Genomic DNA, 15,003 nt, shown 5'->3' with positions numbered 1-15,003 from the left:
GAAAGCTACAAAAAAACATACTACCCTCACCAATCTCAAGATGATCCCAAAATCCTGAAATCACTGTCTAAAACACACCCAACTCAAAGGATATCTCCCAACTCCCATTTCAGCACAGATAAACTGATGGATCTTTTTGACCAGACTGAAATGAATACTGAGACAGAGACCATTTTCATAGGCTTGGAGAAATCAGCCAGACGCAGAAGACTGAATGCTGCTCCCTATTCTCATCCTACCCAGAACCCAAATTCTCACTGCCCTAATGAAGCAGTAAGAGGGAAACACGTGGTCTTCACAGTTCTCTTATCTGACTTTCAAAAGTAAAGTGACAGACTGCAATGTTCAGCCATGTGAAATTCCAGAGGAGTTTTAAACTGCTAGGAAGGGGGGGTATTTTGAAACAGAACAGCATCTACCTGAAAAGGAAAGGCTGCACCTTCAACACACATCTGAACATACGGCCAAAATACAAGCAGATAATTTTGTTTTGGAGTGATAATGTACATAATCGTGTAATCAGAGTAGATTAATGCTTCCTGCAGTTAAACTCACATCTGTGTAGAGTTTTCTAGAGCAGCTGTTAATCTTGAGCATGAATTGCAGTCTTTAGCTCTTAAAGGACAGAAAAAGCAGCTGATATCTTGGTCAAAGAATATAACTTCTGTTTGTCACAATAAATTAAAATTTGTGGATGTCAGCCCAAACCACCTTGCAATAGCAATGGGCATCATGTCTGAAAGACATGCTAAGGCACTGGATTTGGTGTCTTTGTGCTGGCAGGTGCAATTTGATGCCTACAGACCTTTAGAATTTAGAATTTCAAGAAAACGTGAATCCACTGAAAATAGATTGAAAATGTACAAAAAAAAAAACCACACAAAAAAACCCCCAAAATAAAAAGAACACAACATAAAAACACAAGAAGAAAAAAAAATAAACTAAAAACCCCACAAGCACACACATTTGTTGAACATGCCTCCATACATAACAGCGAAGTAGAAGTTAATGGATACTGTTCATATCCCACACAAAGTAATGAACAAGTGTTCTGCAGAATTAATGCACCTCTGACAACGGCAGTTGGTTTGTAGATGCTAAAAGTCAGTACTGGAGGTATAGGAAGTGGAAGGCTTCAGTCAATTATACCCATATTTTGCAGAAGCCAAGATCTGTCTATAAATATAAGCAAAGAGATATATCTGTATTGCATTTATAAGTGTGTCTGATGACCGAGATCAGACCTGTCCACTCTCACATACTTCTGAAAAATTACTGAAAAAAGTCGACAGATGAAAAGACAAAAGGCCAGTTTCTGATCAATCAAGAATGACTTCTAATGGCTCTAGATGAACAACTGTATAAGGACTGCAGAAAACTAGACTCCTCACTAAGGAGAAGAGAAAAATCAATAGTTGTAGTAGTAAGACAGGTAACTCCAAATTAAAAATAAGGACATAAAGACAGTATATGCTCACATCAAATCTTGACAGATCTAAGATTATTTAGACTCATTCAGTTCCCAGTTTCTCTGCTGAATTTATTTGACAGAAGTGTTTTAGAATTGTAGGAACACAGTGGTTACAATATGGCCAAGTACAAAATGGGTTGACAGTTTGTATCAGCCAAGTACCAGAGACAAAGTGATCATTAGTCACTGCTGGCCACAAAGCAGGGACTGCTCGGGAGGTGAATCCTGTCATTACCTCACTGAGCTGTTTAGAAACAAAATGTCTTGATCTGGTAATGGACAGGGACAGCAGAGACTGTCCCCAGTACATTGCAACCAGCTTCACTGTCTTCCACCAGTATTCTGAACACAGTAAATTAAAGTGAGCAGAAAACAAAGGTAATTAACTCTTTACCACAGTTTGTTTGACTGATGGGCTAGCATTTGACTTAAGAGAAGCAAATGTATGGAACAGAATAACTGTCTGATGACGTGCTCACAGAAATTTTAAATATTTTATGTGAAAAACATTTAACCCTTAAAATTATTAAAGGCAGTTTTGCGTCCCCAGTATTCTGACATTCAGAAAATGTCACACTGTGTAGCATTTTGTTAGAAAAGACAACTTTTCTGAATACAACGTAAAGAAGTATGGAACAGTAAGGGAATTTGAATCTTTTAAAGTTTGATTTTAAAATGTTGCCAATTTTTCATATATTCTGTACTGGGAAAATAAGACTGCATTTGCAAAAAGATTTTTCCCCCCATAATATGAAGTAGTTGTGGTAAAAGGTCAAATACGAGTAAACTTAACACCTCAGCCTTGTGCACATAAGCAACACTTGACTGAGAAAAAAGCCACAAGGGGAACAGAATACAGTACTGAAGAAAAAACACATCAGCAACACCTTTATGTGTGAAGTTGACCAGTATGAGACAGAAGCAAAAGCAGAAAATGGGTAAGCTGGAACCATAATACAGTCTAGCTTATCAACTTCAATTGATGAGATTCTGATAAGATACGATAGCTAGTTTATTTTTAAAATGATACAGCTTGAATCAACTGTTAATGCAAACACTGACTTGCCTTTCTTGGCTCCTGGTGGGTTCCTTTTCAGTTTTCGGAGGACCTCAGCTTGCTTGTCAGTCACTGCACGCAAATTAGACATTTCTCTCTTCAGGTCCCAATATGTTTGCTGCACGCTTTCAAAACAAAAATTGATTACAAGTTAAATATTGTTGCCTCTAAAGCAGCCTGTTAACATGCCTGTTAATACCTAATTAACTGTTAATAAATTGTTCTTGCCTGCAAATTTTGTTAGAGTATTGTAACTGGAAATGGACTGAACTGTACAGAGAATTACCTTAAATGGATGGACCTTTGTATATTTTATTTGATTCTTGCCTATTAGAATATACACTGTAATATATCTTGACATACTAGGTAATAATAATAATTTCAACTCTGCAAAGAAAAGAAATATGAAGCATACTTTTCATTTCAGTATCTGAAACTAACCATCTTCCAATAAAATTAGCCATCTCAAAGAAATACTTTATTTAAAGTGACACCAGGTTATAAAAAAGGCAGAGTGTTAACTCTGAATGCTTTTCAATAAATGACCACACACCCCGACACATATAAGCCTAGTAATGTTGACTGATTGTAATTTCAAATAATCAAAGAACAGTATTTGGGTCTTATATCATACATGTTGCTACACTGAATTCAGACTAAATACCTGGGACCCAAACTGAGCATAAATACTGAGTCCAAACTAAAATAGAAACCATACTGTTTCATATTCAAGTCATCCAATTTATGTTAATACACTGCCTTATCAAACAGTGTAAGAAATAGTGTTCCAATTCATTCTCTGAGACAGCATAATACAAGAAACATATTTAGCAACAGCAGCACTGTTCCAACACTAATGTTTCAGGTGAATAACTGGTAAGAAAATTAAGAAAAAAAAAGAAAAAAAAGAGAAGTTAGCATTACCATATGTTTCTTGGTAAAATTTCTAGCAAAGGCTCACTGAATATCACATTTACGTTGATTGATAATTAATTTAGTGTTCAAAGACATAAGAATATAGTTACTTCAACTGAAACATTAACTCAATGATTTAATACATTTTTTAATGATTAACATTCTACCAAAACACATTTATTGAATACAAATATAATGGATGAGAGTTTCCAGAATTTTTTCTTCCTCACTACATTCACCTAAAAGGCATTTATTTGAAAACAGCTGAACATCTCAAGCTATTGAGATGAGTAAGAATAAGTTTTATAACTGTATGTTATGCTATCCTTTGAAAATAGCAAAATAGGATCACTCCTGCATGAAATATCAATCAGGAGTGTGGTTCAGATTCACTCTGAGAAGTAGCTATTGTGTAAGTCAACTCTAAGAGATTTCCCTTAAAACAAAGAAATAGAACTTCTATCCACAGAAACACTTTCCCAGAATACAAACATCCAGATTCATAAAGCTCTGTTAAAGCTGATATTTTAATAAATAGTGTATTAAGTGTCAGCAGCAATTCTGACAGATAAAAAGTTAAAATTTTCAGAAATGATATTTCAAGAAGTTCAGCTAAACCTGTGGCCTTTCCATTGCAGACTTCTTCTGTCTCTTTGAACTCTTAAGAGATGACAATTTTAAAGCTGATGTGGCAACCATACTTCCTTAATTCTTGTGTTATGGTCTAAAAAATAAAATCAAAAACTTTATTTATATCAAACCAGAACTGTCCAATATTTAACACAGCAGTGGTAATAAAAGGACAGCTCAGTGTCTGCCACCAACCAGAAAGAAAGTGCTTGGATGGATTTTTAAAAGTGCATTTAACACTTTTACAAGCTTCTGGCAATGGGCTGCAGGTACCAGAATTCCACTTAAATCACATGCCACAGATTTTAATTGTTTTTGTGAATACTGACCTAGAATCCCATTGCAAAGCCTAATTTTCAAGGAATTTGTAACTGAAAACCAAGGATTCCCTGTGCCTGGAAGTTTATCCTATACAGCCTTCTAATATGTAATATGAACCTTCACTATGACAGCCTGTTTAAATCTACAGCAAATTAGATTTGCAAACTGAGAATTTAAAGTCAGATTTGCAGGCTGCTCACAAATATGAAATAACTACTTTCCAAAAAGTTAACTAAGTGCAAATTCCTCAGTTTCCTAGAAAAAGCAGGATTTCTTGCTGCAACAAATGTTTCTCACAGGAGGTTTTTCGAGTGTTTTCTCCACAGATTTTTGGATGGACTTACATATTTATTACATAATCAGTATTTATATTACAATAAACACTATACTGTCCATATGCTATTTTAGATGGCTGCCACCTGAGCACCACTTGGTGGAATAAATCTGCTCTGATCAATAATTATTTGATCAAATGATCCATTTGATCAGAGCAGTGATCAAAGAGATAACTGCTGTGTCTTGAAAGAACATCTTTTATCAGGTATGTGAGGCTGACTGCAAAGCTCCCAGAGGAACCACAGGAGCAAAGTATCCAGTCAAGGTGAAAGGACAAAGTGTGATTTGTGTGTAGTGTGTGCACTATTATCATCACTGCACCAGAGAACATACGATGGGAAGTGTCTGTATGTTCTCTTTCAGTGGCCGATCTCCCTTGCCGTCTCTTCAACACCCAAGGAAGCACCAAGGTGCCTTGCACTAAAGCCTGGCGTTCTGAAGGGCCGCTCTTCCCTCTGGTGGAAAATGGTGTAAGTGCACCAACAGGCATAATAACTATGTGAGTGATCATCGTCATCATCATCCTGAACTACAAACATAACAAAGAAAAAATGACAAATGATCTTGCTAAATAACTATGCCTAGACTTTCAATGAAATTATCTAATTTGAAATAACACACCTAAAGAGTCTGCAAGAATAATTTACTTGTTCAACTAACTGACCCTCAGTAAACTGAAAAGAAAATATTTCATACCTCTGGATGTCTTGCCTTTGAATGTGGTCTCCATGTAATAGATTTTCCTTTTGAGCCTGGTCCTGCATAATAAAGCAAAGACAGACAATGAATGAACATGATTTCAGATCTTCTGTCTAAAGAAACAGCAGTGAAACTCCAGCTCCCTAATACTTTAAAAAATGAAAAATAGTTTTCATTTGTGTTAGCTGCAGTGAGTTTCAAATGGGAAATAAAGACTTGTACTAAGAATTTCCACTAAAAAATGCTTAAACTATCTACTTATATAAAGGCATTGCTCAGTCAATTTCACACCCTTTTTTTTTTTAAACAGCTGAACTCTGAGATTACTTTTTTTTAATGGACATCAAAAGTATTTCTCAATTTCTGCTCTTTAAACAGTCTTTTTTGTTCTTTCCCCATCACAGTATATAAAGATCTTTAAGTTAAAGCACACTGTTTCAGTATGGATTTACTTCCACAGGTTACTTTGATGACAGAACATAATTTATCCCTTCAGTCTGAATGACTACTTTAAAATTGCATGTATAGGCAGCCTCAACTGAATTTACCAGGGATGTTTAACAAATCAAACATTTGGCTCACTTTGTTAGCTGTGTTTCTAGCAGACCCTCACTTGTGATGAGCTCCCTCCCTTTCATATCCCTTCTTTCCATGTTCCCTTCCTAGCATTCCCTCTAGCCAAAGCTGTTATGGATTTGATACCTTTACAGCAGCTTTAAGATAGCCTGTACACATTTCAAGCAGCTTGTCAATACAATGTACACACTGCATCAACTACAATGTAAAACTTGAGTAAGAATATCTAAAAGTACACAGAAACAGAAAGTACACTCGTCAAAGCTAGAAAACATTTGAAAACATGTTTTCCTGTCTTCATTTTCATTATTGCTTACTTTCATTACATGTTAGCTAAACTAACTAATGAAAATAAGTAGTAATGAAAATGCCAGCTGAGTTGAAATAATGCTGATTTGTCATTGCCCATTCACCACACTTGACTGTACTTCACCTTTCAGATTTTCTCTTCCTGAACTTTCTCACCATCTCCCAAAGATTCAAATTCATAGCTTAAAAAAAAGTTGTGCTGTATTACCCCACATTTGAAAGTATGCACTTTTTTATTTCCTGTATTAAGCAGTTACCAGGATCAAGAAGAAATTTTATTAAAGACAAAGAAAAAAACAAGAACCAAAAAAATAAAGCAACACAACCCCCCCAAAACAAAACGCTGTTCCCTGTACTTGTTCTGTGCAACAAAAGTTGCTGGCATAAACATTATTTAATAAAATGTCACACATAGTATTCCTTACAACTGGTATTTCAGTCTGTTCTGACATCATTCACTCTCACAATACAATCTGCAATTATTTATGCAGCTGTTCTGGAGTTACCTAAAGACACCAGAACTGCACACAAGTTACAGCAAGCCTTCAGATTTTACAAATTATTGGAAGCACCTGAAAGAGCTCCAGACACAAGTGAAACAACCAACAGAAAGGCAAGTCAATGAAACACCTCATGTGCTTTATCCCCACCTAGTGGAAAAAATGCAGACTCAAATGCTGTGTGATTCAACATTACAAAATCATCATTATTAATGACCATAAGGAATCTTAAACACTCTGCCTCCTCAAACAATCACATTTACATGTTTTACATTCACTGTGTAACTTCAATGTGACTGCAGAGTCCTAGAGACTGTAACTGTGCCTTCCATCAAAGGTAAGATGAAAAGCAGAAAGAATGTAGTAGACAGTAACTTACTGCTTTTTGTTACTGTTATCTTAATTTTCTTTTTGAGATCCTAACAACATCTAGGTTACAAAATGTGTCCCTCAAAACAGATAACTGCCCCAGAAATGGCAGGGAAGGGTGCCAAAAGAGGTACTTTCCTGACAAGCTTCATGTAACTACCCTAAAGAAAAGCGCCAGACCTCCTTAAACAAAGTTCATTACATCTTTTAACATTAGCATCCCGTTGTTTAAAAAAAATTAAAAATATTAGAGACCAGCTTTTTCCCAAACTTTCTTAGCAGCCCAGCTTACACAGAACTTCAGTGGCTACTTATAAAAAATCATAAAGCTTTATTTTCTGTTGTTATATGGGCAATGGCTGGGAAATCTCACCTGTATAGAATAATAGAATATATCGAGTTAGAAGTGACCCCTAAGGATAAAGTTCAACTCCTTGCTCATTGCAGGACCACCTAAAACTAAACTTTAGGAGTGTCATCCAGACACTTCTTAAATTTGGACAGGCTTGATGACATGAAAACTTCCCTGAGAAGCCTGTCCCTATTTCCAAAAAATATGTCAGTCTGTGAAAATATTTAAATTTACCAAGATACTCATCTTTCACTCAATTGTATACTTTTGTATATTTTTGTATATATTCTGTATATATTTTGTTAACCCTTGATTTTAATTGACTGTGGGACTTAAAATTAACTATTAATACAAAACTTCCTTAAAAATTAAGGTACCTTCTGCTTGGAATTTTGCAACTCCTTCCTGAGACTGTTGCACTCTTCCTTGAGTTTTTCCAGATCCTGTTCCAGACTATGCACTTTCAGGTCACTGTTCAGCTTCTCTAGTTCCCAGTTAGCCTGAGTACAATTCAGACTTTTTATCACTGTAAAAAAGACAAGCAAGACAATCAGATTCCAATCTCAGTCCAAGGAATGCAACTCAGTATCCAAGACACTCCTCATCCAGCCCATGCCCTACAAAAACATCATATTCTGAAGAAACTGGAGTCTATGACAACAGGGAAATACAACACTGGTAATGCTGTTGGCAGAGGTGGTCTATTTTCTGGGTGTAAAGCATGGAGCCCTACTTTCTAGGAATGGACTGGAGATTTGACACAGAGAAGAAGGAAGTACCACCATATAAAGACACTGGAAATAGAAAAATCAATTTATAGCAAACACACACCATATATGCCAGCTTGCATACTTCTTATACGCTTTGAAAACACGAGCCTTTTTGCCTACAGATTAGTATTGTTACATCATTTACCATTAAGTTTTCCCCAAGTTTAATATCAAGAAGTTCCAAACAGAAAAATAAAATCAAAACAAAAGTGAAGAACATGAAAGTTACACAAGCTTATTAGACTGAAGCAATTCACACAGTAAGAAGCAACCTCAGCTGATGCTGCCATCAGATCAATAGTAGGGCGCTAGTGAGAAAGCAAGAAAAGGAGGAACATGACAAAAAGAAAAACCCAAGTTTTCAACTGCATGGTACACTTATTTCCAGATTTAATGGTTTAAATAACCTTAAGTTACACTGATTCTTTTTCTTTAAACAAGGTACTCGGAGTCCACTAATGAGTAAAATTGAGCTACAAATAAGGATTGAATCATCACATTTTCAGAGCTCTCCTTACAAACTCTGCAATTCTTACCTCCTGAAACAATGAGGTCCTCAACAGTGATACTAGCACTACTTGCAGTTTTACATTACATGCTTAAGGTCCTCTTGGAGAGTAATCCAATTCAAGCACAGCCATAAGCAGAAGTGCCTCTCAAATGACTGCATTTGTACAGACTCTGAAGTCCAGATCTCTAATTTTATACAGATGGCATTTTCTTGTAATTAAATTAATCAAGGGTTTTTTCTTCCATAGTGTTTTGTTTTACATGTCAGTCACGTACAGAGCAATTAGAGTAAGAGAAGCTGGATTTAGGCTTTTGGAATTTTAGGCTTTTGGAATTGCCAGGATATACTGTTAGTTTCTCCTTCCTCTTTTCACCAGGCTCTCTACAATCAATATCTTCCTATCTTTTCTTATTTCACAGTCATCTAAGTAACTGTTGGTGACTGCAGCTACTGCTGTACAACATCTTGTATTTGTCATATTCCAACAGTGAGACAAAGCAATATACTAGACCTCTGCAGGTGCCAGAGGAAGTGGTATTGACTGAATGATCTTTATACTTGAACAGGCCTCTGCCCTGCTCTGAGGAAAAGGTGGTGGGGTCCAGAGATGTACATGATGACACAGCCTAAAAAGTGTCAGGTAGAGTCCATTTCTTTGTAAATCATCTACAGAGGAAGAACAACAGCCTCAGAACATACACATCATCATTCACAAGAATGAAGACAAGTTCAAAGTACTTCACTGCTGTTCATGCCTCTCTTACCTTGCCCCTACCTAAAGTTAAACCTCTTCATGCCCCAAGGTCACAATATAACCACTACAGCTTCTCAACATACCTTAAGATGACGTAACCAAATGCATACCTTGCTGAGTTTCCACTTCAGTTCTTAGCTGTAACAGCTCTACTTCTTTAGATTGCAACTGTTCATTCAAGTTTTTCAAGGATTCCGCACTTTCTTTTGCCTAATTTTATAGGGGGGAAAAAACCCAACCCAAAATAATTTGTGAGGCAATTTTCTATCATGTCTGACAATTTAATATTTTAGAACAAATACAACAACAAAAAAATATTGCTTTGATTTTTTTTTAGCATTATTCTATCCCAATAATAAAACTGAGGTACTTTAAATTGTTATTCCTACAGAAAGTATTGTCAGGTACTTTAAAAGAGTGATAAAACCAACACCACATCTTAAGTATGCAAAGTTCATTCTACAGTAAACATGTACTAACTATGCAGTATTAAAGCATGTATTGAAGTAATTACTTAGAAAGGCACACCATTTTTTCCAGCTTGCTTTTCAAATGATCGCGGTCGATGCAGGCCTCTCGATAGGCTTGGTAGGCCTTATTGACTTGTTCCCGCCCAACTGAGCTGCATTCCTCTTCCAGCCGGGAGCCAAGCACCTGAATGTTTAACACACAGGAGATGTAAGAAGTTTGGTATGTTATGCTGAGGACAGCAAAATTTTAAAAAGGCAATGGTACAGCCTGCAATCTTAATCTAACAGCTTTTCCTTTTATTTTAGTTTAGATAATAAATTAATCAAATACACTGATACAGGCTGAAGTTTTTTACAGAAGTGCATCAAAGGCTGTCTACAAATTCTGAAATCGCTAACAATACTTAATGCTCACTAATTTATAGAATCATGGTAGTTTGAGTTGGAAGAGGACACTTAAAAGCTCATCTAGTGCAACTCCTCTGCCATGGACAGGGACACTTTCCAGTAGACAGCTATGAGTTCACTCCTATGAGTACTTAAAAACTATTCATAAGTCATGATTACTCATACTGATAGATAATCCCTTAATGGTATTTTTTCCAGGCTCTGAAAAAATGTAAACTGTGTTTTGAAAAATGAGTTAAAACTAAAACTAAAAAGTTTTCTCTACAGAAAACAAAGTGTCATCTTCAAGAGAATTAAGCTGAACAAGGCCAAATCAAAAGACAAGGCAGGAGAAATTGTCAAGGTCAAATCCTGTTTATTGAGATTTTGAGTAGCCACATAAAAGATGTTACACTCAGGATTCAGAGAATATTAGGTCTAAAGCTCTATTCCTCTTCCCAACATCCCCCCAGACTTTATATAAAGGAAGTCCTGGGATAGTTTTGCTTTCTGAGAAAAAGTCATTCTTGTCTTCAACACGAATTCCTGAATAAGTGTTTCAATGCTGTACCAAGTGTAACTCAAGTTCTTCATTCCACTGCCAAAAAATAATACACAATTGGAAAGCTTTTAAGAGTCAGTACCATACAGTTAGGAGTAATTCCTAAAAAATGTCACAGCTCTAACACCAGGATATATCTTTTCTTCTTATATAAGAAAGCAGTCTATCCAAATCAAGAACTTCTGAAGTACAAAGACACTCAGTACTGAAAAATGGCTGTATGTTTAACGACAGCATTCATTACTTGGAGAGAAAATCTTGTGCCCTGGTCAATTTTTAGATTTAATGAACTTCACTAGCTTATGACCATGAGAAACTGCCTATAAAACAAATTCCAAGATTCACTTACATTTCAGAATTACTGCATCAAAAGCCAGCCAGACAACATCTATCTTAAGCATTGCAACTTTGTATTTCACACTTGAGGTTGTGATTAGCTAGACCTAGCTGAATATTCTTAGCAAACAATTTTTCCTTATAATTTTGGTGTGCTAAGCCTAGAGTCTTTTGATAGACAGTTCCTGGATTCTGATAATTTACAAGCTTTGCACTTCACTGTTCAACAATACTGTGCCACATGTGCCCAAGCTAATAAACACCATAAAGAGGCACCCAAACTACAGTGACAAATTCCATGCAACTACACATCTATCTGAATCTAAGCCACTGTCTTGGCATTGCATCATATATGTGCTCAGTGAGAATCAAAAATGCCAGTATGACACAACTACACTACCAGAGGAACAAACTGCATTTCATTTAAACAAATAAAACAATTCATAAAAACTTTTTAACATGGAAATTATTTCAAGAGTGTACTTCAAATCCTTAACCTTCTTCTCTGCCATCCAGCCAGGAGCAAGAAAGAAGCTGCTACAAGAAACTGGTACATCAACTATTTTCTTACCTTCTCTTCTAAAATTCTCACTTTTTTTTTTAAGAAAGAGTTCTCCTTCTCTGTCTCCTTCAGTCGTTTCTTGATATCTTCATATGCAGTGACAAGTGCAAAGTGTGAGGCAACAGACTCATCTCCACTATATGATGGAACAGGAATATCACTGTCTCTCTTGTGAGCATTGTCTGCTTTTTCATGGTTCAAAATACAGATGTCATCCTCTACCAACTCCTCCATGACAGCTGTTAAAAAGACAGATGTAAGTGCTAAGTTTTCACAAAGACAAATTCATCAAGAGTCTGAAAACCTTCCAAAATATTACTGCAGGCTGTTTTTAAGTATGACAAGGTGGAATAATCCTGAAGTATCTTAGTATCTCAGAAAAATCTTGAAATCCATTTCACCTTGAAAACACACTGTTTAGGAAAGATTCATTTCACTGTTACTTGATAAAAATATTTTGTGTACCTATCCGATGTATGAACCTTCAAACTCATTTTTAAGTCTTAACACCAATGTAGAATTTGGCTGGTACCAACTATTTGAACTCCAAAGGAATACTATATTGGAGCTTTTGCAAGCCAGCACTGAGCAGTAAAAGAGAGTATAGTTCCAACTATAGAGTATAGAATCAACTAACTCCTGTGATTCCTGAGCACAAGTGCCAAAGTTCCTTTATTTTTGAATAATTTATTTTTGTTTTTTCCCAAACTTTAAAATGGAATCTTAAAGTACACTTGTATTTGTCCTTAGAGAGACTGCCTGAGCAGCTATTCTTTTCTTGGTCACAGTAGAAAACCTCCTTCTGAACAACAATTACAGTAATTTTGGACTGAAAATATGATGAGAATGAAAACATGTACAGTGACATGGCCTGCCTCAATATGCGTGGAGAAAACTTACAATAATCTGACAATTAGTAAAATATCACTCTAAAATACCAGGCAGATCCACCTGAATGACAAATGCAAAGTAGATGTCAAAAGAAACTGTCAGAAACTGAGTTTCTGTTACAATCTACATCTTTTAGGCACAGCAAAACATTCAGTAAGAAAACACCATCTTAAAGAAATAGTATATATTTTCTTGAGCAACAGGTCTCAAGGGAAAATCCCCAAAAGCATTTTCCTTAAGAGTTACAAGTTATCTGGGACAAGTTCTGGGGTTTTATTTAAAAACAAGCCAACCTCCAAAACACAAAACCTACCAACCAAAAAAAGACACATTGCATTTAGTTATGAACATCAAGATTAGTTGTATTCCTATGCAATACTAAGAAACACTACAAAGTGCCTGATAGTATCAACCCCATTTAAACAAGCTAGTGATATGACTTCTACAAAAAGCAGACTTATTTTTTCCCCTTCAACAAATCCTTAGGTTCCTGATGCTGATAAACAAATAGCTAATATATAAATAAATAGCTAATAAACCAACAGATGTGCTGGAATGAAAGAACTAAGCATCATGAAGACAGCTTTTTCTACTGCAGGAAAAACTTACTTCAACAGAAAACCAACTTGATCAGCAGAACTTTGCAGAAAAGGCAGGCGTTAGTGCAAAAAAGCCCCACAGCCACAATTGGTGCTTCTACTGTGTATTTGCTATTTGAATTCAAACTAGACTTCCATTTGTTTATAGATTACAAGAAGTAAAGGCCTGGAGCTTGTCTATATGGTCAAATTTCTCTCACCATGCTGGAAAGCTTTCAGAGTGCAGCATTATGAAGAGCTGTAGTGCAGCTACTGCTGAACAATGGTGCTGTTATCACATTTGTCTCAATTTGCTCCAAGCCAGTTAGACAACATGATAAAAAATTGTGACAGCTCATTTCTACTAAATAAGACAGCAGTGGAGTTTTTCAACAGTGAAAAGAAGACAAGAACACTACAAACCAAAGCTGAACTCCTTTTAATATTTATGTTCAGGAGGTGAATAGATACCTTCTACATTGTTTGATGCTTTCTGACAAAAAAGTAGCCTAAGCTTCCCTTGCTTGTTGTTCTGCCTTGAATATTCTGCAATTTCTGTGACATTTAAGTAGAAAGAACCCTGCAAGAATGTTTTGCTTCCTTTTCACTGTAAGAACAGTATCACTCCATGCACAAGGTGACCTTGACCAAAAGCACCACATCATTCAAACTGCATTAAATGACTGAAGGAATTGCTCATTTTGTCTTCCAAGATGAGCATAACATACCAGCTTATCCTCCCCCATTTCACCAAAGGCCGTGCAAGTCTTGTCACCCATCTCATCAAATTCCCAAGAGCTTGCCCTTTCAAGGCAACACATCTCCTTTTCTCAGAACACTTGACTCAAATGTTGTTACAGAAGTGTCACAGCTTATCATTATCTCTCGAAGAAAGCAGCAGATTTGTGACCATGTACATAAAATAGATCTTTGTCCCCTTGCTTTCCTACAGCTCCTAAACCTGAGCGTCATAATTCCCTATTTCTTGCACACATCAGTGCTACCAGGAGATGGCAATATGAGAAAACAGGACCATATTTATTCAGCATTTTGTTAACTAAAAGTGCCTTTATGAGCTTCCAAGAGAGTAACACCATCCAAATAAGACTCAGCATAAACGAAAACTATTTTATAAATTTAAGTACACACCTAACCTGCACCTGCAGGAAGACCAGTTACTCTAATTTTTTTTTTACTTGAAAGTAATTTAGTTTATTTAGTTTAGAGGAGTTTTAGATTCAACTTGGGTTTTCTAATGCTGCTCTCTAAGCCAGAACTGGAAATTATTTAGAAGAGAAGCATATAATTCCACATAATTCAAAGGGACTTTGTTTGCATGCTTTTCTAAATTTCTACATCCAACGTAACAGTTCGAAAAATCCAATACACACATTTTTAACTAATGGTATTGCATACTAAGTCATGACAAGCTGCCATTAAACAGTTCAAGATCAGCAGTACTACAAAAGGCCATGGTGAAATAAATAACTCACCCAGATTTTGTGCTGTCAGGATAGACAGAAACCCTCACTGTAGAAAAAGGGGCTATATCTGTAAGAAATCCCCAACTACAGTTGTAATCTTTAATTTCACTCAAGGACAGAAATCAAAATTTAGATTCCCCAGTACTGTACTACCTCATTTTAA

General features: G+C 36.1%; 1 protein-coding gene across 12 annotated transcripts in view; it reads right to left on the bottom strand.

Annotated features, from left to right (window-relative positions):
• Window positions 1-15,003, bottom strand: part of AZI2 (5-azacytidine induced 2) — a 28,762-nt gene that overhangs the window by 2,540 nt on the left and 11,219 nt on the right. For all 12 annotated transcript variants that reach the window (XM_086850828.1, XM_086850854.1, XM_086850885.1 and 9 more), the window contains 6 exons: window positions 11,897-12,126; window positions 10,099-10,224; window positions 9,681-9,780; window positions 7,913-8,061; window positions 5,427-5,488; window positions 2,538-2,653 (listed from right to left, as the gene is read on the bottom strand). In XM_086850828.1, coding sequence (XP_086706954.1) covers window positions 2,538-2,653; window positions 5,427-5,488; window positions 7,913-8,061; window positions 9,681-9,780; window positions 10,099-10,224; window positions 11,897-12,121 — 778 coding nt within the window. In that variant the 5' untranslated portion in view covers window positions 12,122-12,126. The remainder of the gene's footprint in view (window positions 1-2,537; window positions 2,654-5,426; window positions 5,489-7,912; window positions 8,062-9,680; window positions 9,781-10,098; window positions 10,225-11,896; window positions 12,127-15,003) is intronic.

The sequence above is a fragment of the Cyanistes caeruleus genome, chromosome 1 (genome assembly GCF_971803275.1).
Source record: "Cyanistes caeruleus chromosome 1, bCyaCae1.hap1.1, whole genome shotgun sequence".
Classification (NCBI taxonomy): domain Eukaryota; kingdom Metazoa; phylum Chordata; class Aves; order Passeriformes; family Paridae; genus Cyanistes; species Cyanistes caeruleus.
The sequence above is the reverse complement of the archived record's forward strand: the minus strand, read 5'-3'. Positions and strand labels throughout refer to the sequence as shown.